Genomic DNA, 26333 nt, shown 5'->3' with positions numbered 1-26333 from the left:
AGCTGCTCAGAAGGCAGCCACTGGCCGCAGTCTATCCCTTTATAGTTTCCCCTCCTTCCCAGGATCATACCTTAAAGACTGTGGTCAGAGGCTGCTTTCTGAGCAGCTCCACTGTGACACCGTCCCTTCAGTTGCTGCTGTTGTCCTGGCCAGGTCCGGCCATGAGTGGCGCTGGCAAACAATGGGGTGTGCATGCGCAGCCGGAACAGGGAAGCACCCATGCACCCCATTGCCTGCCGGTTCTGCTTTTGGCCAGACCCGGCCAGGAGAATGGCAGCATCTGGAAGGACAGTGTCACAGCAGATCTGCTTAGAAGGCAGTCACAAACGAATGGTGGTGGCTGGAGGCATCTTGGCATTAAAGGCAGCCAAGGCTCACTGTGTCCCTCCCAAGACACGAAGGTAAGTGAGTGAGGTGAACAGGTGGAGGTTCTGAGGCAAGGCCGGAGCCAGGGAATGGTGCATTCCCTGATCTGGTCAAGGCAGGTGACTGCTCCAGGGCCTTGGGGAATGGCACATCCCTGGGCGATCCAAGGCGAAGGGGGAGTGGGTGGCATGCATTGCTTATCTTTGGTGAACTGAGCAGGTGAGGAGACTGGCGAGATGATTAGCTGAGCTGTGTGGCAAAGGCAACATATATAGGATGGGAATGGGTGAGCGGGGTGAATGGCTGGAAGGAGCGAATGGCTGGAAGGGGCAGACGGTGAACAGCCACAAGGGGCGAGCGAGCAGCCAGAAGGGGTGAGTAGTGACTGGGCAGGCGTGGGCGGGGTTGGTGGCAAGCAGCCAGAAGGGGCAAGCAAGTGGCCAGAATGGGTGAGCAGCGACTGGGCGGGCATGGGTGGGGCCAACCAGGGGTGGTTTTTACCAGTTGAGCGAACCAATTCAAATATCCCTACCCTACCAGTTCACCCAAACCGGTCCGAACCAGTCGAATTTCACCCTTGTTTGAGCCTTCTTCCTCAAGCCTTAACACATTTCCCTTGTACTATCACATATCCTCCACGAGCCTTGCCACACTTCCCTCATATTCCCATGTATGCTCATGCACCTTCACACACTCTCCTCAGCCTTGCCACATTTCCCTCACCCTGTTGTGCACCTCCATTCATCCTTGTGTTTACCCCCTGTACCTTCCTCAAATCCTTGTACATCATAATGCACCCTCTCCGACTATAATGCAACCCTGCACACCATCACTATACCATCTTGGCACCTTGCACACACTCACACACCTTTCCTGAACCTTGTTGCATATCTCTTGAACTTTTGTGCATCTCCTTCCACCCCATACTGCCTGGCAGTAGTCACGTATCTGTCTGCAGGTAAACTTGCAGGCAGCATAAAATTGCAATTTCCCTTTCAGCTTTCTCACTGACTTGGTTGTGGGAAGCTAGCAGGAACTTGCTCATCTATCAACGTGAATTCAGTTAACAATGGCAACTGGAACTGCAGGGATTGCTGTCGCTAAGTGATGCAGTTGCAGTGTACGATCACATCGCTTAGCTACAGAAATTGCAATATCAATTGCCATTGTAAGTCAAGAACTAAATATTTAACATTAATTGTCTATAAATAATACTAGCAAAATACACAACTGCATTTGTCCCATAGTTTGCACAATGATTTGTTTGCTTGACATTGCTAGTCATATCAGCCAAAGGAAGGGTATTTTAAAGACACTAGTAAGAGCTTTTTATTCTTGATTAGAACACTGTCAGAAGTCAGAATAATATTTTTGAAAAGGGAGGAAAGATATAATCTTAGTTTTACTGAAATAAACAAGTGACATGTTTATTCTAATTCTACAACTGTATGCTAATACTTCACTTAGTCAATACCCTTTAGCTTATTTATTTTAATAGGTTTATATCTTACCTTTTTCATGCAGGAATTCAATGAAGTATACATTTATTCCCCCTATGTGACACTTCCAGTGTTAGCCTCATAACAGACCGGTGTTGTAGTCTGAAAATTTAGAAAGTCACCCTGTGAATTTCATTGTTGAGCAGAGTTTTAAGTCAGAGTGCCCTTAGCAACAATGATGGATATCTACCATTTTTATTACATAATTGTTAAAACTTTAAGACTCAAATGTGAACCAAAATTATTTATTTTGTAGGTACAACAGTGATGATTGGTGCCCACCTTTACCAGTCCAGACTTATTTGCATCAGGGAATGGAGGATGAACTTGAAGAAGATGACAGAGTTCCTACACCTCCTATCCGAGGAGTGGCTTCTTCCCCTGCAATTTCTTTTGGACAACAGTCCACTGCAACATTAACTCCTTCTCCCAGAGAAGAAATGCAACCTATGCTTCAAGCCCATCTTGATGAGCTGACCAGGGCATATCAATTTGATATAGCAAAGCAAGCATGGTAAATATGACCATCATCAAAATTCACCTGCATATGGTTAAAAAACTGATAGGTCCTAGCTTCAGCAGATAGATATAATTATATAATAAATAAAGAATTTGTTGGATTAATTATATAATGGATAGATACAGATTATTTCCTCTTGACAGAATCATGACATAAATGGCTTTATCACTCAAACTACTAACTAATAAATATAAGTTTCTTGAATTATATATATTTGTGTGTGTGTCTGTGTGTGTATACTGTACATACACACACACACATATATATATGTACTGTATATGTACTTTATATGTACACACATATACACACACACACATATATACTGTACTGTATGTGTGTGTGTATGAGATATATATATATATATATATACACTTACACACACACACACACACACATATATATATATACACACATACATATGCATATATACATATCTACTGTATATATGTGTGTGTTTGTGTTACACAAACACACACATATATATTTTATCAGCACAAATACAACATATATATATAGTGGCTAACACATCTGCCTAATACGTAATACAGCCCAGGTTCAAATCCCAGTAAGGGTATGGCTAGCTGATGAGAGCTAAACAGCTTGAAATGGATCCATACTAGTCTCCCTTTATTTATTTATCAGCACAAATACAACACAAATATAAAAAGACAACATTAAAAATAAAAATATGGGTTTCTGCCTGCATGGTTTTCTGTGATGAGCCGAAGGACAGAAAGAGGGAGGAGTGAGCTCCCTCCCATATTTGGGCATACCAGGGGTTGTAACACAAAAACACACACACACACACACACACACACACACACACACACACACACACACACACACACATATATATATATATATATATATATATATATATATATATATATATATATATATATATATATATATATCTTATATAAGGACTAGTGAATTGTGGGAAAAAGTTTACAGATAAGTAAATAGTGATTAACGAAGTAGTTCTTTAATTTTGCTTTTATGCTTCAATTGCTAGTTTACGTATTCCATTCCAAAGCTACATTATATCAGGTACAAACTATAACTCTATCTGTAGGAATGATTAAGGAAAATTCGTGGGCCTCTTGAAAATCTGTATGAGATAGTATTATCCTAGATTGAAAGTTTTAAAATATATGCATCCGAGGTATTTTTTTCCAGTTAATTGTAGAAGTTATACCTGGTTGCATCCAGTTCAAAGTTGACCTGAATGATCATGACAAGCTGAGTGTATGATCCTGGTATATAATATATAAGTGGCCTGAATTACAAGATGTACCATACAGTTGCCCCAAGTTTTAAAACATTCTATAATGTCAGACTGAAGTTTTTCTAGGATTTTACTTTTCAGCTTATAGGTAGTAGTAACTATATTTGAAAGCTAACACCTATGTAGTTTGTCTTATTAGTTTCAGCCAACAAACTGATCATGAATGCTTTGGTTTCCAAACTACAAAATCCAGGAATTTGAACATGAATTACTACAAAGAAGTTGTGATCCCTATGCATCCTTTTGCAAGTAGTCATCTCATCTAGTGATTATGATTTTCAAGTGAATAAAACTTAAATCTTTTCATTTAGTCATTCTAGACCTGTAACTTAGGTTAAAAAAAAGCCATTCAAATAGTTTTGTTTAAATTCTCAATTGCAACCTACAGTTTTATCAATTCACAACTAAAATATACATCATTACAATATTAATTAGTACAATAATAATTATATTAATATAAATGGTCATTTTACTTTTTCTGGCGAAAAGGTGGCAATTCTCCTATAATAGCTCAAGTTTTACTCACTGGTTCTATCTTTACAATACTTCAACAGAGAATTGCTGGAAGGGTTACAGTACTCTATTGAAGTACTGTAACCCAGTGATGGGACATTCTCTCATGCAGTATTCATAAAGAAAATGCTATGCACAAGATAGAATGGATGACTGGATTAGAATGGGAGGGAAAATATAATGGAATTTCCTTTCAATTAATATTTTCATGTGGCAGAATTGTCTCTGTCCTTCAAAAAGGAACAGACTTCTCTTAAAGTACAAGGCTTTTTCAAGCAGAAATAATATTAGTCTTTGCACTTTTTGTGTAGCCACCCTGAATCAGTGGGAATGGTGACTATAGAAAGAAATGTTTTTAAAATACATTGCATTTTTTACTTCAAATATAGGGGTAGAGTTACTATGTGGAGCTTTATACTGTTTCATTTGCTACCAATTTGTCCTTTTCTATATTCTCCTTATATTACCAGCGCCAAATGCAAGCACTTAGGGTTTTTTAAAAAAACAATCTAGTTCATATACCCAGATACTATAGTTAGTTCTATGGTGGCTAGAAGTATTTATAAATGCTTAAAAAACCCTGTGAATATATAGCTTATCCTGCAAGAACAAGATGACTCTCTTGTTCCTTATCATCTGAAAGCCTCTGGAATTTGGAAGAATTGGTGCATCCATAGAGACTATATGAAAAGCATGGGTTAAGGGGTCAATCAATTAGTTTCTATACTGCTTCTATGACCTCGGAGAAGCAGTGATAAATGCTAAAATCCTTTCATTTCTTGGCAGACCCTTTCTTAAAATAGAGATTCTCTGGGTCTCATGTAATTATGGTCCTGCAAAAAGGACTGTCAGGAAAACAAGCTTGGACAATTGCAGGGATATTTCCTTCCCTTCCCTTCCCTTAATTAAATGTGTTTGTGTTTCAGTGTTTCACATAAAGTTGATAGAGAGATACTTAGTAGCAATTTAAGAATCAGTTTAAATTTAGATTTTTAAAAATATTGCTTAAGTACAAATCAGAAGGTATAGTAAACATGAGAGTGGTCACTGAAATTAAAGATATGTAGAGCTCGCTATAATGGATTGACAACATTCTAGCATTTCCTAAGAATTTGTTTTAACTAGAATACTCTCATACAGCCTTCCTCTAGAGTTTTAGAAGCTGAAATACTGAACCTTTTTCCTATATTATCAAATTGACATGTTATAGAATTAAAATAAAATGTTCCTAGGTGCACTGGTATGTTTTATCACAGTACAGTAACCTTTACATGCAACTGTTTGAAATATTACATTATGTGCTGGCAAGTTGCCTCCAAACCCAGCTGTCCTGCTGTCTGGCACTAATCTTACAATATATACAGATTTCTCTCACATGCTTTAAAATGGAGGGAGTAATTAAACCTCATTATCCATCTGCAATTAATTCCCTGAAATTGATTCTTCAAGTAGTTATCTTAAATGCATGACATCCATTCTTATCCATTCTCAGAAGAATTTCCTGTTATTTCCCAAGTGAAAGGAAACAGAAATACCTCCATAGGAGTACATGGAGAGGAGGTGCAGAAAGGATTGAAAAGAGTGGGGGGCACAACTTCTGATATTTATTATCAGATGAGATATTGGTATGTTATGTTGTTATGTTACAATACATTATGTTACGTGACATTGGGGCCGGATAGTGCAGTTGTTACTTTTGATGGGGAAACCAAGGTTCAAATCCTGGTACCTATCTTACCAGTAGAGTCCTTGGACAACAACATCTCAAATATGAGAGTGACACAAACAAGGAGTATTGTGGCAGCTCCGACATTGCCCCAATTAACAAGGTTTGCATAAGATTTTGGGGAACCACAGCACTTTGATGATAAGTGCATTACTGGAACAAACCATGCATAGACAAAATAATCTGGAATTGCTACTACAACAATAGATTTAATGAGAGGAGATATAAGAAATGTTTGCGTGAATTATAGATGGACAGAAGCCCTTAATCCCCACTAAATGAGAAACAATGCTTCAGAACAATGAAGAAAAAGCTGGTGCCACAATTAGAGAGAAATCAACTACACATTATTCTGAACTCAACAATACCTGGAAGAAAACTGGGATGCAGCCAACAACTGAAAATAGAATGTCACTGCAACCTGCTCCTTTACAGAGCATAGCAGCTTTTTGTTCCCTTTTTGACTTGTAGATTGTTTCTTTTGTATGTACGTAGATATTGTTTATGTCTATGTGCCTATTGATGGCTAATTTGTCAGTGTAGCAAGTCTCCAGAAATTTCCTAGTGCTTTTGGACTTGGCTTGGTCTAAGATGGTCATAGTTTCCTAGTTGAACCTGTGGTTAAATCTGTCCATATGTTGTCAAATTAAAGAGTTTTCATCATGTTTGTTCTGCCAATCTTCTGCCTTTTTGTTCTACATGGTGGCAATTGTAGTCATTACACTCTATGTTATAGATGACTCCTGTTTTTTCCTCTGAGACTGCTGGGTTGTTGTTTTTGTTTTGTTTACTTAGGATGTTTTGAAGGACTTTAGTTGGCTTGTATGCTATGCTGATTCCATGTGGTTGTATACTGTGTTGGTAGTTGCTGATATGTTCTTATGTGTGACAGTGTTATTCTTTTTATAGCTTTTGTTGGTTTTGCTATATTGGGTTGAGTGGTCAGGCACTTTTTGCAGCAACCCTGAACAGCAGAAAAAGGAAACAGAACATCTATACAAATCTGCCAACAAAATAGATATCCACACAATTTTATCAAAAGAGCTTCATATTTCTAAGGAAGGATGCATGGGTTAGTGCCAGAACTACATCTTTAACTGGAAGATCTGGGTGCTTGATTTTGTTTTATTTCTATTCCAAACATTACTGCTTATTATTAACTGAGTTAGGGTCAAGATTTTGTCCTGAAATATGAACTCTTAAAGAACTTGGAATTACCAGACCTCCTTCTCTGTTAGAAACCTGAGAAATTATTTTAAAAATATCCATTCCAGTAGTGCATATGCTCTGATGTCTAGCAATTGTTCATAAACAGACAACAGACTGTTCTCTTGATTTCCAGTACAGTGTATGTATGTGTGCATCTTCAAGTCAGTGATGTCTTCTGGTGACTACCAGAACAACTTCCTGCAGTTTTCTTAGCAAGATTTCAGAAGTGCCATTGCCTTCTTCCTAAAGCTAACAGAAAGTGTCCAGCCCACAGTCACCCAGTTGGCTTTGTGTCAACAAACCAAGATTAGAATTAAGGATCTTCGGTTTATAGGTACCTGTAGAACATATATCTCTTCATCCACTCATTCCTTGTGCAAAATTTCTTTTTTGCACTGCCCTTTTTTATGATACTTCCTCACAAATTTGTATTGCAACCATTATGAGTCATTTGATGTATTGGAAGACCAATCAATCAAACAGAATAGAGCTGGAAGGGATTTTGGAGGTCTTTTAGTCCAATCCCCTGCCCAAGCAGGAGACTTTATATCATTTCAGATAGGTTGACTAGCACACACAAGGTTTTCATAAGCCAATAACTAGATGAAGAAAAAAATCCCTTAAAACAATTTTCAGGAATTGATGAGTTTTACTATTCTTATTGGGGACTGGTAAATATTTGGTTGATCTTTGTCTCAGAAGATTAAATTAGGCTCTCCAGTTCTGACTCAAAATATGTTAGAATTGACTTTTTACTGTGGTCTTGAAACTATTGATTGCCTTTCTTATGTTCTGTAAGACAATAGCCCATGCAACTTTCAATTATTAATTATTTTAATATTTTATCTTAATGTTGCTTCTGCTTTTAATTTTATTACATATTAATACACCTTTGGAAATGCAACCTGAATATTAATGTAAACTGAAAGAGTGATTAGAAATTCGATAAAAAATAAATATCACACAAATTATATATCCATAATTTTACCAAGGTAAAATTAATATTAAATAAATTAAAAGGCTCTGTTACATTATTATTGAGTTAAAAATGACTGCATCATTTTCAGAAATAGCCATCAAATACAGCTTTATCATGATATCTATATAAACATAACTAAGAATGCTATTATGTAAACGTTTTGTCTTAGCTATCTTTTGAGCTCTAATAGTAACGGGGGGGCGGGGGCGGAATCCTTATATATGTATCTTGACTTTTATACCCCCACAAGTGCATCAAACATGTATTTAAGAGATTTACTGTTTACTTTAACAGTGATTTATCCAGAGCATTAATGGTTTGAATAAAACCATTATTTTTATTCTCTTGGACGTACTACATTCAAATTAGTATACATTGTATTACAATGATGATAATTGGCTGTAAAATTAGGAAATAGGCATGCAAGAAAAAAATAAGTTTTAGAGTGCCAACAAATCCTGTGTCATTTTTCTCCTTAAATATAGACTCATTCTGTATTACCATTAAAATATATTTCCAAATGATTGCAGTCAATGCTAAGGAACATGCATAAATTACACAAATGGCCATAAATGGCAATATAAAAGATTAAAGTTTGGCTAGATAATGGTCTCAGCTTTTTAAATAAATTGGGAAGTACAGTGCTTAATACATGTATTTTCCTCTTTGTTCTAGGCACAATCAAATCAATATTCAGCCACCCCAGACCCCAGCTCCCCCATTAGGATATGTCTCTGGAACATTAATATCAGATTTTGAAGCAGACATTCCAGAGGATGAAGATGAGGATGATATTGAAGAAGAGGCTGTAGAAATCACAAGGCCATTACGAGACCTAGAGCATACTTCAGGCTGCAGCATGGACAATCTTGACAGCTCTTTGACAGGTAGGAAAAGAACACTGATAAGCCCTATTTGTGAATACAGAAAAAAATGTTATAAATAACAAACTGCAAGTTACAAAATCAAAAATAAGCAAAAATAACCCAAGGTAACTCAATCTGAGTCGATAATAAAATTACTATGGTAGAAATGGACAACACTCAATTTATATATGAATTTCACAACCTTAGAAGGGTTCAGACCTAGAGCAGCCATTTTTGCCTTCGGAAGCCCAAGCATGCATAGTCCACATACATGATTAAAGTTACTTTGATGTATTTAAGTTATTTAATGTTTGCAACAGAGGTGGGTTCCTACCGGTTCAGCCGAATAGGTAGTAGCTTGGTGTGGGTCGCTGGAACCGGCAGTGACCTAGTCCTGTCCCGCCGACCCACCCCATTCAGTCACTCCTCACCTCCCTGGTGGCTTCCCTGCCTAAGCTGCAATGGTGGGTTTCAATTTTTTTTAGAACCTATTCTGTAGGTGTGGCCTGTTTTGTAGGAGTGGCTTGGGGGTCATGTGACTGGGTGGGCATGGCTTGGTGGGCATGGCCAACTTGGAAAATGTGGTGAAACTCACTTAACAACTCTTGTGCTTAGCAAACAAAATTTTGGGCTCAATTGTGGTCATAAGTTCTCTTTCTTTTTCTTTCTTTCTTTCTTTCCTTCCTTCCTTTTGTCTCTCTCTCTCCCTCTTTCTTTCTTTTGTCTCTCGCACACACACTTTCTTTTTCTTGAGCCGAAGAAGGAACAGGAGGCAAGGATTCGGCTGTTGGACAAGCCCACATGGCGCACACTGCTCTCTTCTTTTTGACAGTCATCTTGTTTCCCATGAAGGGGGTAGGGAATCCATGTGATTTCCTCCCTCTGAATGGTTTCCCCACCCCCTTCATTGGAAACGAGGTGGTTGTCAAAGAGAAGGGAGTGCACACCATGTGGGCTTCTCCCAATCCTCCGCTCCGGCAAAGGAAGTGAGTGGGAGTGGCAAGCCTGCTGCAGTCAGGCGGGGAGAGCGAGCGGCAAGTGGCCGGGTGGGTGGGGGCAGCGAGCAAGCGGCAACTGGGTGGGCGGGTGAGCGAGCAGCGACTGGGTGGGCAGGGGGAGCGAGCAGGGGAGGTCAGAAGAACAAGTACGGGAAGGTACGCTAAATTTCACCAACCTCTATGCCTATATCGGTCTGTACTGGCTGAAACCCACCCCTGCTAAGCTGCCACGTGGTGCCTGCCCTGTGCCCCAACTAAGCTGCCTCCTTCTCCTGCCTACAGTAAGTCTCGCTAGCCCCTCCCACCATGCTTGCTGCACTCCCCCCCCCATCCCCATCCGGCTCACAACCTTACCTTCCCCCGCCCCTTCCAGGATCCCCAAGAGCCCAATTTGGCTCCCAGCAGGCTTCAGGCAGGCCTGCTGGGCCCAAAATAGAGTGTGGGGATACTTAGCTAGCCTCCCTGCAGCCCCACTGGGAGCAAAAACAGGAAAAAGAAAATCTTACCATTTGGCGATCCCAGAGTGCATGGAGCAGAAGTCTGCAAACTTGGCAACTTTAAGATTTGTGGATTTCAACTCCCAGAATTCAGCTCTGCTTGCTGGAGAATTCTGGGAGTTGAAGTCCCTAAGTCTTAAAGTTGCCAAGTTTGAAGACCTCTGCTAGCTGCTATCCTTAGGCTCAGGCTGAGCTAATCAGTAGTGGAGCTCTAAAAATGCCAGATGATCAATGGGCATGTTCTCAGTTTCAAAATGTCTGGCTTTCCTTCCTCATACCAAAGACCTTTTGGGATTCTTCACATGAAGGGAGGGAGCCAGGGAGAAAGGGAGGGAGGGGAGGAGGGAGGGAGGGAAGAGAGAATGAGGGAAGGGAAGGGAAAGTGAATGAGATAAAGATGCATGGATGGATAGAGGGAGGAAGGGAGAGAAAAAGAGGAAAGAAGAACCACAAACCTGGCACTAGACACAGCTTCAGAGGATGCTTTGAAACGGCACAGCAGTCTAGGGCTGGAAGGGACCTCAGAGGTCATCTACCCCCTGCTTCAGCAGGAGACTTTATATCATCTGTGCCTTTAACACAGATGATAAATTCCCAGAAATCCCCAGGCATTGCCAACCTCTCCCCCCAGTAAAAAAAAACCTAGAGCAAAAACTTCATGCAGTATTAAAAAGAATAAAAAGGGGCTGCTGTGTGTTGTTTAATGGACTGCTAAATTGGCAAAATGGATGGCTAAACTGGCCACGCACACCCAGTCACATGACCGCCAAGCCATGCCTACCCAGTCACATGGCCACCAAGCCACGCCCACCCAGTCACATGACTGTCAAGGCACAAAATAAGCCACGCCCACACCAGTAGTAAAAAAAAAATTGAAACCCACCACTGGTTTACAATCACACTGCTTTCCAAACTATTTACGCATGAAGATTTCAAAATTAAATCTACTTTATATCCAATCCAAGGCCTTTATTTGAAAGAGTGATTTCTTACTGTACCTATATGCTAAGTGCTTTGCCTCAATTTTCTTAGAACCCCTGGCATATTTCTCCATATACCCCAAGTTAACAATAGACCATATACCAAAACATCAGGTTTTTTTAATGACTGCTTCTTAATTCTATCACCATCTTGTGTATGTAATTTATCTTCATATTTATAATGTAAGGTTTAGGCTTTAGAACAAAGAACATTATATATGCTAACCCTAACCCTAAATTGTAGGCCAACAATATTGTTGGTGCCTACTTAGCCCGACATGTGGAACAACGTTTCTAAATTAAAATATCTATATGAGTGGTAAATGCATATTTAGGTACTTCTTTCCAGAATTCTTTTATGAAACCAAGTGAATCAAAAATGTATGGGTCTCTCAGTTATTATGGATGAAAACATCATGAATTTCATAAACATGAGATTTTTCATTTGTAATGAAAAATAAATTGAAACCAGTTAACCTAATGTATTTCTTTTTGGAATTTCAGTCTTCTCCATCTGTATCATACTTTATTTTTTCTTATTGCTGAAAGTCACAAAAACTTCTCAGATTTATTCAAGCTGTTAGCATGCACTTAGAACATTAAGTAGTTGTTCAAATGTTGCAGAGCAGTAAAATAATAGGATAAAATGGCATCTTCCTGTGCTTCCATTACAGTTTTAAGCACTAAAATTAATTTATCAGTCATCAATTCATTTAAATACTAGTTAATGCTAAATTCCCCCTTGCAGATGAATCTGTATTCCTACATCCATTAGGCTTGAGTATAATTCAGTTTTATAATATGATCTGTTAATTACCGCTTCATTTTTTAATGAGATTTTAAAAATATCATTTAGGTCCCTTGTTTTGGAGCACAGTTATGAGCAATGAGCATCTTATTTCTACCAATTACATAGAACTTTATAGAAAATAAATGTACAAAATAACAATTAAATTGTATTATTTATCTAAACATTTCAATATTATGATTCTAATAATTTAATGGAAGCAATTATGATATCACAGTTACTTGTCAGGGACACAAAAATGAGCTATCAGTAACACAAATATTGCATTGCTAAGTTTATTGAATATTTTTTTATTTATTTAAATGATTTATATGGCCACCCAACCTACAAATGACAACTTTGGGTGGTTAACCTAGGATTAAAAACATAGAATAAAAGAGCCAAGGGGTCCCACTCAGTTGGACTTGAATGGAGAACTGGGGAGGGATGGAAGAGAGCTTAACAGTTTTTGTAGAGAAACAAAGTTGGTCTTTATCATATACCAGGAAAGAAAATTTCATACCACAGGAACAGGCACTAAATATATATGATTCCCAAGTCCCATGAGATTGCAAAATTGAAAAGGGGGAGCCTGGATCATATTTAATATAGTAAGTTCTCATTTACTGACTTACTGTTCAGCAACCATTTGACATTATGAGGGTGCTAAAAAAAAGATTGAAACCATTGGCTGATCACCATTACAGTCAGGATGCTTTGTCCTGTGCATGATCTGTTGTTTTGCTCCACAGCCTTGCAGTTCAGAGTGATTGGAGAGGAAGGGATTACAAAGGAATAAGCAGGCACACAATGAGGAATACACCAGACTGTTTGCATAGCATGTTCATGGCTGCTAGCAAAATGCATTGCTGCCAATGTTTATTCCCCATTGTGTGCCTGCCTATAATTATCAATATTACAACAGAGACATAATGCATAATGAATAATAATCAGTTTTCCTGTTTTGGGGTCTAAACTGTCCAGATCAGTTTATGTCCGGTTAATAATTCCAACAATATATCATATTACAAGTATGATCCAGGTATTGATGGCTTTGATGTTGTTCCCACAATTCATTTTTGTCTTTAGCAGTTTTCTATTTCCCATTGCTATATCTGTGCTAAAAATTCTTATGGTATTTGTCAATGACTAGATTTCAATTACTGATTTTCCATAAAGCTTCAGATCATCCACATAAAGGAAATGTGAAATTTTATGAGCATTTGTTCTTTGATAGCCAATTTTTTTCTTCAAAATCACTGAAAATGGGATAATTGCAATGATAAGAAACGATAATGAGTCGCCCTGAAAAATGCCTCTCCTAATGTTGACAAATCCATATTTTTCATTTCCAGTAATGAATTATCTTTGACTGCTTCATTATTTTTTCTATCAACATTTTAAAGTTTTTACTGATGTCAGTTGTTTCCAAACTTTTGATGATCCAACTAGGTGGTAATAAATCAAATAGCTTTTTATAATCAACCCAGATATATGTCAGTTGGTTTTTCCAAACCATTTTATAAATCAGAGGTTGACCTTTTGTACGTCCACTTCTTCTATTATTTCTTTTCTGTTCTACTGGAATGATGCTGTTTTCTTCCAAATAATCTTGCTTGTTCTCTGCTATTTATACCTTTGAATAATTTGAGCATTGTAGGCAAGCATGCTATTGGCATGACTAATACTTATGGTTCATTACGCCGTTAGCTTGATGCGGTGCAAAAGTTTGAAAGTTTCTCAGAAAATGAAATGCTGCCTTGTTACCTTTCTGGTAGTTCTTCCTATAAAATAATATGGTACATAAAAATATTTTAAGAATGTTTGTCTTTTTTATTTTAGGGAAACCACATTCCGCTTCTCAGAAACTTCGCCCAACCAGCCCATTTTCTACTGATAGCAATACTAGCATAATCCAGAATCAGAGTCAAAGGCCTAGGCCTAACCCTACCAAAAAACAGCCATCCTTGCCTCATCGTAGAGAAGGCATGGTAGATGGTAAGTTCCCTGGTTTAAAACTATTTCAGTGGCATGTGAAAAATAAATCCATTGTTTTTGTTATAAATGTTTATGAAAATACAATTAGTCATCTAATTGTATGTTTTCATCTTTGTTCAATATCAGAAAATAACAAATTAAGGTTGGGCTTGGTATGTAAAAATTGTTCTCTTGCAAACTTTGGAACAATATTCAAGCTTTAGGTAGAACTGTTATTTATTCATGTATACGTTTAAAACTTAAGGACATTGCAAAGCTAAGTTTTAAGTCAACGGTTTCTTTTATATTGGTTCTTTCTATCACACAAATACAGTCAATGTGTTCTCTGTGTTTCAGATCTGCCCCTATAAAGCTTACTTGGTCAATGAAAGCTCAATATCCTCTTTAATTCTATACGTTTAGAGATTATATCATATTCTCAGGTTTTTGAAAGGCACTTGCCTTTTTTAAAAAAACCATGTACTATAATTGTATATGTATATGAAAGAGACTTTGGCCACTTATTATACGTATTTTACATTAAGGCTTGCATGCTTTTGTAAGAAATCTAAGAGGTATTTGGTGCATAATTACCAGCACTCTACAACGTTGCTTTATAAACCTTGGGTGCAGCTAAAACTTGCAAAGCCTCACATACACAGATACACTTCTCTGCATCTCAACAAATTAGCCTAATCCTTTCAATATTAAATTATTGACTAAACTTAATATGATTGCTTTTATATCCATTTTTCATTATCATATCATTCATATCTATAAAGAAAAAAGTTTCAACAGTTTTTATTTGTCTTGATCCATATAATGGTAGAGGCTATATCTTCGAGCAAATAGGTATAATTCTGGCTTTGTCCAACATTACATCAGAAAAGAACTGGTTGCTGAAAGTCAAGCTCCTTTGTAGACTAACCAGCATTTCTAACACATGCTCATTATCATTTTTGTCATTATATACGTTAATTAAGATGTTTTAACAGATTGTGTGTGATTAGTGCATACTTTTCTTAATAATATATAAACTATTTTTAGTAGACAGGATATATAATGGAAATGTTCTTCATGAGAAAAGGGTTACAATGGTTGTTTCAAGGGCTAAAAGCCATGGTGGTATAGTGGTTAGAATGCAGTACTGCAAGCTACTTCTGCTGACTACCTACTGCTAGTTGTTAGGCAATTTGATTCAAGGTTAACTCAGCCTTCCATCCTTCCAAAGTCAGTAAAATGTGAAGCCAGATTGTTGTTGGGGATAATATGCCGACTCTGTAAGCCACTTAGAGAGGGCTGTAAAGCACTATGAAGTGATATATAAGTCTAAGTACTATTGCTATTACTAAAGGCTGCATTCTAAATTTTTAAAAAATTAACTTAAAGAAGTTCATGAAGTGAGAATTCTAATTTAACCTCCCACAGCTCCATTTATTGCTTGGTTGATGTGTTGAATAGAATAAAGAGAGACCGAAGGGAAGCCGAAAGGGGAGAATTATTTTTCAAAGAATGTCCAGATACTTACACTGACCACAGAGATTGCCTTAACTGAAAACATTACTATAAAAGTTCCATTTTACAAGTTTATTTGTTTTTGTTTTAAAAAAGAAAAGGCTTCTCTGGGATATTGGGTCCTCCTGAGTGTGTAGATAGTTTGGCAACCATTAGGGATGGTCCTCTACTAATTTTTTGTGTGGGGGGGGGTTCTTTCTGCGGGAGAGAGATTATTCTGCCGTCCTGAGATTTCTTAGACATCAGAAGCAAACATCCAGTTTGCTTAGTTTTGTCAGCTAACACTAACTAGGTGCTTTTATAGGTTTTGCAAATGTGTAATAAGAAATATAGATTATCTTGGCCAACTAAAATTGTTTTTCTGATAAAATACATCACCTGACTAAAAGCAGTAAAATATATAAAGCTAAATAATTTTAATAGACAATATTAATAAAGCCCTTCATTTTTTGTTATATAGTTTAAAATATTTCAGTGAATTTTATAAAACTATTTACATTTTTTTAGATCTTCCACCACCACCAGACCCACCTCCTGGTCAGGGGATAAGGCAACAGATAGGTACTGGCCAACGTGGGGGTTCAACAGAAAGAAAAGGAAGCTCTTTAGAGCGACAGCATACAACCAACATAGATGAAACAAAGAGTTCTTTGGATCGGCAAGCTAGAACATCACTAGAGTGGCAACGGCAAACCCAGGATTGGCTAACCTCCACAGAACTTCAAGGCCAGCAAAAGCAAGCCTTTGGATCAGGTGTGTAATTGTACATCTCAGAGCAGCTTAGGCAATTCCCTAAACCTGTTATAATGTACTATTAATTTGCTTACAAATGGTGAAGGTCAAGGCTTACATAGCAACAAAAGATGTCAATTGGCATTTGACATCCATTGTTATTTGTTCTTGCAATGGTGAAGTATTGAATGCACCTAACCACTAACATTCTGGTTGCATGCTTTCTTTTAGGAATTAATAAGCTGTTATTCTATGTACCTGAAGCATTTATTTATTATCTGAACAATTATATTTAAAGCATATATTAGTTGTGCTTTTTAAGCCACTGATCTAGAATTTTTCCATGCTTAGTGCACTAAATATCCTCAGCTTCATTAACAAACATTGATTCATATATAATTCAGATAATTCAGAAGACCTTTGAATTATGAACTATGAACTAAATATTTAAATATTGCTTTACCACCATCTTGTTTGTTTTCTACTGGAATCACTAGAATTTAAGTGTATTAATCTTAGTGGAATTTTACTTCTAGGTGATATGTTTTCCCCAATAATGTTACTAAGTATATTAAATATATAAATCTAATATAAGAACCTAACGCAAAAATAGATTGCAAAAGAAACAGAAATATTTAAGTTTAGAAAAAGAATCAACTACCAAGAAAGAAGTAGTAAGAAAAAGAAATTTCCACCTTCATCCCTGGCAAGTATATTCATCATTAACAACTTATCATTGTCTCTTAAATACAACCAAATGCATCTTCATCCTACAACTCATTCTATTTTCTGTAAATTCATCTCTACATCTTCAACATTCCTTATTAAACAGCAGCGGCCTAGTAAAAAACTGAAAGAAAACCCAAGAACATAATTATATAGTACTCCTTTCCATTTAATCAAAATACCCTTAGTAATCAAACTGTAATCCAAATTAACAAATATTACAAAAAATAAGAATGATATAAAAGTAATAATATTCATTCAAGATAATGCTGGAGCCCATCCTTAGGGAACTTTTCTCTAGCAGTTTTTATTTTTATTTCTTTTCTTGGAAATTTTGTCATCTTTATCCAAATCCATGGATAAAGTCCTGGTCAAGCAGAGAACCTATACTGTTTTAGATAAGTGACTGTCTAGTCTCTTCTTAAAAACCTACAGTGAAAGAGTACCAACGATTCTTGAAGGCAAGCTGTTCCACTGGTTAATTGTCCTCAGTGTTAGGAAGTTTCTCCTTAATTCCAGGTTGCTTCTGTCTTTGGTTAATTTCTCATTAATATCTGCTTTTGATTCCAGTATAGAATCAAAAAGTCATGCATTTCTTAAACCCAAGAAGCAAATATTTCTTTTAAACTATAACCCTCACTACATACACGCGCACACACAAAATAAAGATCTTATAAAGCCGAAAACAATTGATTTTCTTTCTTTTTAAATAGATTAAAGATTCACAAAGTGACTGGTAAATTTGCTGTTCCAAAGATTTTTAAATCTTAAAGGAACAATAAAATAAAATAAGAGTCTGAAGTAATTAAAAATATGGCATTGGTCGAACCTTAAGACCAGGAAAGACTGCATTTATGGCTCAGAGCACAGTGGAACCCATGGGCCCCAGTTGACTGCAATTGGCTGCAAAAACATCAGTTCCTGACATCTACTCATAAAAACAGGTCTCCAAAATACAAATGGTTAATCACAACATGTTCCAAAGAGAATTTCAGGAATCTAGATCTAACATGCAGCAACTTTTTAGGCTGTAATGTTTCCTGCACTCTGCAAAGCAAAGAAAAATGTTGGACATTGGTTCACTTTTCCTCACCAGAAGCCTGGGGTTTTATTTTTAAATTGTAACAGATTCTATAAACCTATGCCAGTGATGGCGAACCTATGGCATGCGTGCCACAAATGGCACGCGGAGCCATTTGTCAGGGCACGCAAGGCGCTGCCCTGTTAGCTGGCCAGCGTGCATGTGCGCGCTGGCCAGCTGAGTTCACCTTTTAAAAAGCCATTTTTCGCCCTCCCCAGGCTCCAGAGGCTTTATAGGAGCCTGGGGAGGGCGAAAAGAGCCATCCGGAGGCTTCCCTGACGCCTTCGGAGCGCTTAAAACCACCCTCCGAGCAACCTGGAAGGTGGTTTTAAGCGTTCTGAAGGCTTCAGGGAAGCCTCCTGACAGTCCCTGAAGCCTCCGGAGGGACTCCGGGGGGCGGGGGAGGCTCTTTTCGCCCTCCCCAGGCTCCTATAAAGCCTCTGGAGCCTGGGGGAGGGAAAAAAGCATGTAAAAATGGGGGGGTTGCCCGTTGTGCGTGCATGCGCACTGGGGGGTTGCTCGTTGCATTATGGGTGCGGCACGCCTGCACATGAGCCCCCTGCGCTCCCCCCACTTGTGGCATGTGAGCCAAAAAAGATTCGCCATCGCTGACCTATGCTAAGAAATATTGACTGTGATCTTGTAACAGTGCTCAATATTAAAGCACAGGAAATGTTTATTGGTAACATTTTGGTTATTGTATATGTCAATCAAATAATTACCCAAGTATTAAATATCTTTGGAAATAATACCAAGTAAGTAATTAAATATGCTGATTGTACAGTTCTTTATTTTAATTGAAAATTTATCATAATTCTAGCCGTGAAGAAAAGTATTTTTGTACACTGAGCAACAATAGTTACTCAGTAATCAACTATTATCTCTGCAAATTGTGCATTTTTTTCTATTTATTTAAGGCATCATGTTTTGTTTTCATTATGAGCAGTTTAATTTTAGAATGAATATATTACTGTGTTCCTTTGAGCCAAATGTAACTCCTAATTACTGCCTGAACTAATCCTTGATATTTCCTTGGCAAGATTTTTTTCAGAAGAGGGCTATATCTGCTGGAGAGCAAATAGTCCAAGGTCACCCAGCTGGCTTTGAACCTAAGCAAGTCTTGAACTTATGGCCCCCATATTTCTAGGCCAGTGCCTTAACTAATACACTAAACAGGCTTATTTTAGCAAAAGGGATGCATATTTTTCTCCTTCCACAGATTTAGTTATTTTAAAGTATCAGGCAAGTCTATTAAATTCATTTGTGCATTTAGCTGTTTTGAATGAAATATATATACATTTCCAATTCCCAAAACTTAGTAGTTACTCATTTTTTTGAAACTGAATGTAAGATTTCATATGCATAGGTGAGTCTATTGATTCCTAATACACAAGCCAATTTCAAAATTTGTATGTGTGAATCACACTATATCCAAATTCTTCTCATTGTGTTTTCAGAAGAGACATTGGTGCCATATAGCAAGCCTAGCTTCCCATCCCCAGGTGGTCACAGCTCTTCAGGTACAGCATCTTCTAAAGGATCAACTGGACCCAAAAAAGTAGATGTCATGAAAGGAGGTCATCAGCGCAACATGAGCGACCTCATTGATGTAGGATATATTGGATTAAACAGTCAAGGACAGTTTTCTGATGAATTATGTAAGATTATTTTGCAATCAAGCAAATAAAAATGTTTAAAAGTTTAGAATAGAAGGAAAACATTTACTCTTCTGTGTTAGTGGATAGTCATGGGAAAACTATCGATAGCAACATATCAATCTATAATATGATGTAACATGCTTTACATGTTTAATAATATAAATCACAATATTATGAATTTAATTTATAGACATTATTTTCTATCTGAATGTTACTATAAATAGTAATGTGCCATATTTCTCGGTCAGTGAATGTTCTTGTTTAGTTTTCTTGGGTTTGTAGGGCACAATGTTTCATAAAACTATATTATATCCTTGTTGTTATATAAGCAAGAAACAAACCAGTATGTAGGAAAAATGAAAAGGCAAAAATACAAGCAGACAATACAAGTTAACTTTCTATAAATTTATAACAGATAACCAAGGAAAATAACAGCTTCCACTACTGTTGTGACTTTTAGTACAAGAAGCTCCCTCTATATAACATAATTGTTTAGATTCTTAGATTCAATCTTCCAGGCCTTTTTTCATTAGTAAAAATTATTGAAAATAAAATAAAACACACAAAAATATACTGATAGCTTAATTGATACACTTATGTTCTTTCTTCTAAATCATTTTTAATTCCATATAGTTTTGCTATGTTTAATATAAATGTAATATAATTTAATATTAATATAAAAAGTAATTATTTTCCTAGTTTTCTTACATATGTACATTTTAAATATATAATATGCATGACAGAGAAGATGGTCATCTAGGAAGGAAGAAGAAAACACTTTAATCATTTTCTCTAAGTATTTAATATTTCTGAACAGTAAACTTTTAACTAACAGTAGAAAACTACTCCTTACAGCATGTAATTTATATTCCATGGTAAAGGGTTACACACACACAAACAAAAATCAAAAGATATGGGAGGAATTTGTTCCCTTTAATTTGCTCTCTCCCTTATTTTTATAAAAATAGAATATTTATATAGTCTATATAAATTAATAAACCTAAAAGCTGTGGGCATAAACCAAAATGTGAACTTTTGATAATATTACAATATTCTTAGTAACAATGAAGAAAAAGCTTTCAAATGTGCAAATGGGAAATGCACTTATAGTTTTGTGCAATAGAGAACAGTCTAGACATAATTGCATTTTCCTAATTTATGTGTAGAGAAAATGTATACACCCTGAAAGAAAAAACACAAAATGCTGATAATAATAAGAGGTACTTTATTTTGTCCGTAGATGATTCAACTGAATGAACTTTTTGAAAATTATGAATGACAATGTAAAAAAATGTCTATTTCAGTCCTACATATAAGAACCGTAGTATTTTGGGGATAGGATCACAGTTGCTCTCTTATAGGATACATTCTCTCTCATGAAGAACAAGTTTGAACTGTATAAAATAACACTTGAAATGTGGTAATATAGCTCAGATGCATATTACATGTAAATTTCAGTTACAATTGGGTCATAATTATTCAATTATAGAACATATTGGGTCAATTTATTTTCCTCAGTTATAAATCTATTTTAATAATAGTTTTGCTCTACTTCCATGCCTCCTTTTCCCAGAAATTTGAAATATTAAGAAATATGCAGAGGTGTCAGATTGTCCAAAGTTTTTACTCTTATTAAATTACAATTACTGCTCCCAATATTAATTTCAAGTATCAAAATATTGTATTGTATTTTTTAATTCGCATGCACTAAGTTTAAAATGTTATTTTAACCTATATTTTGGATCAATATATGCTTAAATCATAAAACAAATGCATAAATCTTTGAAGTGTCTTAAAACATTATCTTGTTCTTGTTTTTTTGTTTAACAGAGTAGTTGAAAAGAAATGTCTCCAGCTGCTTTCAAGGCCATCAAGTTTCAACTCATGGAAGTGATGACACTAAACAGTGCAATGAACATTTTCTTTATTTATGTACTTACTATTAAAGGAACTGTAAATGCAATGTAAAGAAACACAGCCACACATATCCCGCAGATATTCAATCATGTTCTTCTTTTACACCTTTCACTTTTAACTCTTTCTTATTAAGCATATATACCAGGAAAAAAATCACCCTGCAGGATGAAATAAATTTCCCTTGTACATAATTTCTTTTTCTTGCATTGCTATGCAAACTCACCTTCATTTAGCTATGTTTATATTATTGTCTGTCCTTCTTGGTCTGTTGTACTATATGTGAATTAATAGGCTGTGGTGCCATATAATAACTTTTAATTGTGTAACATTTTATGTTTGAAGTTTGCACTGCAATTTTTGTTGGTGATAAGCACAAAACTTTTATGCCTCGTGTCATGAAGAAGAAGAAGAAGATTGAATGTGAAAGGAGTCTATGTACTGTAAGCTATGTTGGATAATGCTGGATGTAATGAATTATGTTAGGTGGTTTTCCATTTGGGTGTAGAATTAGGAAGATGACTGGCAAAACTGATGTTAGCAAGCATTGATTGGGACATCAGGAATGGAATACCATCTGAAATAGCAAGCAATGTTGCTTTTATCATTTAAAGAAAAAGGTCAAATGATGGAAGTATCAGTTTCAAGATCAGATTAGAACATGAAAGCCTCCTATCTTCTTAGTATCAATTTTTCATTTATTCAGTACAGTTACACTCACTACAAAGGAAGGAAGTTAAGATGTTTAACTAAAGCTGTTTTTATACTACTTTTTATTTTAGAAAAGAGTATTATAGTTGATTTGCTCTTCCATCTGAAGTTAGAGATCCAGTATGAACCATATGAAGGTAGAGGAATACTTAGCAAGACTTAAAGATGCAATTATCATTGAGATATCCAAGCTGCTTCCAAAAATCTACAGTATTCATCTTTTCAATGTGTGCAGTAAAGATGAAGATGTAGAGCTATGTCACTTGAAATCCATGATCTAATTTTTCTTATGCAACTAACACATAGTTTTGCTCTATTATTATCTGAAGCTGTAAGACATTGAAACCCAATTCATTTGTATTTAAATCTTGGGTTACAGTAATTGAAAAGAAAGATATGGCATATTCATGCTCAGTTTTAAATCAAGGTGTTTCTTTTTACCAATTCACTACATTACAAGAAACTGGTTTCATCAAAGAAAAGAAGACATCTTTGACCTATTTTTGATGACTAAATTTCAAACCTCTTCTTACAAAAACAATGCATGTTTATACACTTTTTAAATAAACCAAACTTGCTGTAAGTGGACATTAACAAAAGCATCCTGTCATCATTAATTTTCATGACTTTCTCCAGCTACTTGCCAGTTTTTCACATCTTTGTTAGAAATATTATACATGTATTCCAATGCATTAAATATTTTATTTGAAGTTTACATCAAAAAGCTTACCTTATTCATTCATATCATTATTACAAACATTCTTATATGCAGTTAGTTCCTATTGTTTATACTTTGCCTTGATTATTATATTATTGTTAAACAAAACACTTCTTGATTAAGCAAAGAAATATGCATTTGTTTTCATTACATTACTTGAAGAATGTGATAAACTAAAATATTTTTAGTATAAATGGTAAATCAATATTGCAATTATTATTTCTTTTTATTTTAATTTAGTTCAGAGTATTGGCAAACCATAAACAAAGAAAGATGCATTGATTCAGAAGGCATGGAAATTATGTAAAATGCTCAATAATTGAAATATTGGCCAGACATAGAACATTCATAAATATAAAAAAACATTTTTCTATCCTGAATTCTGTATATTAAAATTGAATATATACATATATGCTAGTATAAGTAGAATGGATAGAAAAAATCTTCATATAGTTTCATATAGTGATGATACAAAAAGCTGCTTTGAAGAAGAAAATAACTCATTCTACTCATAGCCTACCAAAAATCGTGATACAGCTATGTCTGGTTTGGAGCAATTTTTATGTACCTGTAGGCAAGGACTTTTCAATTAAAGATTTCACAGCACCAATCATTTAAAAGTGACAAAGGATATTGAATTCGTATCATATATCACCTTAATTCTTACACATTCCTTTCTTACTGTGAAATACTGGAATTGTGATGTACTGATGTACTAATAGCTAGGATATGGGACGCAAGTCCATTGCACAAAAACATGTAACTACCAAAAGTCTTTTACAAGATTTGACATAACCCATGTATTCAAATGTCAAGTAGTCTTTGCCAATATTATCTGTAAACCCCTATATGTAAGTACTTAGGCACCAAATCTCATGAGTTTTCTTGTGAGAAAGTCACATTGCCAACAAGGTTTTTTCCCCTTAACCTCAACTTGAGAGATTTCTATGACTTAAACAGGCTTCAAGTTACAATCAGAATGCATTTGCCTTTATTCTTGTTGCAACGTGCAGTTTTATAACTGAAAACTTGTGTAACTTTTTTTAATCCACAGAGTGACTGCAACTAACATCTAGAAAAAAGTAGGTATGTATTGAAATTACAGGAAAATCCGATTTGTAGAAATTCAGTATGCACATTGGTGCATAACTGTTTACAAGACAAGTGTGTATTTTAGACAGTTCTGGCACTATACATTTGAAATCCTATTCCAAAAGAAAATATAAATCAGAATTTAAATAAATGTCCAACATTCACATTTAAATTATCATGGATTGGATTTAAATTTCATTTACATATTACAGTAGAATTGTAGCCATTTCGATACTTAGATCCATGGTATTAACACTAGTATTTATTCTTTCTGTCCTGTTTGAAGTTACTAATTCCATGGCTATTATCATGCACTTTCATGCCAATCTTATTAGGTAGCATGCTAACAGTACTGAATATGCTCAAACATATTCCTCTTGCTAAATTGAGTAAGCTACAAAAGTGGCTTCAATCATACATTTCCAAGTACTGTAAAAAAATCAGACTTAATGGCTTATCCTATGTGCAATATGTAAATGATAGAGTCTTCAGAAATCTATTCAAGATAATGTGATATATCACAAGTTTTCAAGATGCAACATAAATTTAAAGGAATATAACAATATTTGATAGCTCACTGTTTATACCTTGAGTTTTATATAGTATGATCTTCCTAAGTATTTTAATTGGTTTTAAAAACATGTGTTGAGCTTTGGTGGAACACCTTATTGGCCAATTTTTTTTCACAATACAATGTGAACAAAAGTAGCCATCCCACACTCTTAATTAAATGTCTTGATTTTTTTAGTTCCAATTTTGTATCAGTAAAAACAATCAGTTAACAATATATAGTGCTATAATATCAGTCTATTCTTCACTATTATAGAATTTTCTTTACATTATTCTTAGGATGCTTTAAAAGATTTAATGTTTAACAGATGCTATTATTTTATATCTTCTTTCTCTCCCTATTTCTCATTATGTAGTGTACTTCAAATAATCACAGAACCTATTTTTTAAAATGTGTGATTTGCCTTTTTTCTTTTTTATAATTGAAGGAAACTTTTTTATAATTGAAAATATTTCTTATTCATAATGTGTCTAAAGAAAAGGAATGTGGTGGCAGCTCTTAAAACTGTTTTCTAATTTTTTTATATAAAATGATTCAGTTACAACCGTTTTTTTCAGTCACATACACACAAAGAAGATGACCTCTTAATGTGTTTCATGTGTTAGTGAAGCAAAGTTTAATAGGCATAAAGTTGGTTAATCGTAATGTTAAGTGTGTATTGTATATCTACTGGGGAAAATAAACTTCCACATTTCAAAAGAAATTAAAGAAATTTTATTTAACACTCTCAATATATGATTACATGAACATAACATTGCAATTTTATTCCTAAGATGTTCTGTTGTATTTTTCCATATATATATATATATATCCCTCTTCTCACTCACACACACACATTTTATATTCTTAATTGATTTGGAGGAAGGAAGGAAAAAAATACATCTGAGGAAAAAATGGAAAATAGGGGGGGAGAAACTTCAACAAAGGAAAAAAAAGTGTAAAAAGGCAGTGTGAATAAGCTAGAAACCTTGAATGAATTCTTATTCATATGAGATGCCTGCGCTCTTCTGTTTTAGTATAATAATTATTCACGTATACCTTCTATTATGCATTAATTAGAATCACACACTGTGAAAGCACCAATATCACAGAATGGGAAAGGGGTGACAAAATAAGATAATGTGAAGGACTCAAATTCTCCCTTTTATCTCTTCTGTAACTCATTTACCCAAGGCATTTTAAGGGAAATGGATATTATAACTAGTTGGCTTCATTAACTTTCAGAAGTTCCTATAAATTGCTGGTTTAGATTTGTTCTAAGTAGGTACAGACAGAGCAGGGAAAATTGGCTCTTCGTACTGATTCTGTCTATCCATGGTTGCAGTTTTGTGGGAGTACGTACCCTATATTCTCCATATTACAAATAAACTTTACCAGCACAATTGAGAACGATTGGTTTGGGAGCAGGAG

The 26333-nt window shown here is 35.6% G+C and overlaps 1 protein-coding gene across 17 annotated transcripts in view; it reads left to right on the top strand.

Annotated features, from left to right (window-relative positions):
- The window catches only part of ROBO2 (roundabout guidance receptor 2), an 893684-nt gene extending 868077 nt beyond the window's left edge, over window positions 1-25607 (top strand). For 16 of the 17 annotated variants that reach the window (XM_081952940.1, XM_081952931.1, XM_081952929.1 and 13 more), the window contains 6 exons: window positions 2122-2379; window positions 8776-8987; window positions 14071-14226; window positions 16228-16473; window positions 19717-19917; window positions 21748-25607. In XM_081952940.1, coding sequence (XP_081809066.1) covers window positions 2122-2379; window positions 8776-8987; window positions 14071-14226; window positions 16228-16473; window positions 19717-19917; window positions 21748-21749 — 1075 coding nt within the window. In that variant the 3' untranslated portion in view covers window positions 21750-25607. The remainder of the gene's footprint in view (window positions 1-2121; window positions 2380-8775; window positions 8988-14070; window positions 14227-16227; window positions 16474-19716; window positions 19918-21747) is intronic. The other variant, XM_081952932.1, reaches the window with a different exon arrangement.
- Window positions 25608-26333: the final 726 nt, after the last annotated feature.

This window comes from Natrix helvetica (genome assembly GCF_964273705.1).
Source record: "Natrix helvetica genome assembly, chromosome: 4".
Taxonomy (NCBI): domain Eukaryota; kingdom Metazoa; phylum Chordata; class Lepidosauria; order Squamata; family Natricidae; genus Natrix; species Natrix helvetica.
The sequence above is the reverse complement of the archived record's forward strand: the minus strand, read 5'-3'. Positions and strand labels throughout refer to the sequence as shown.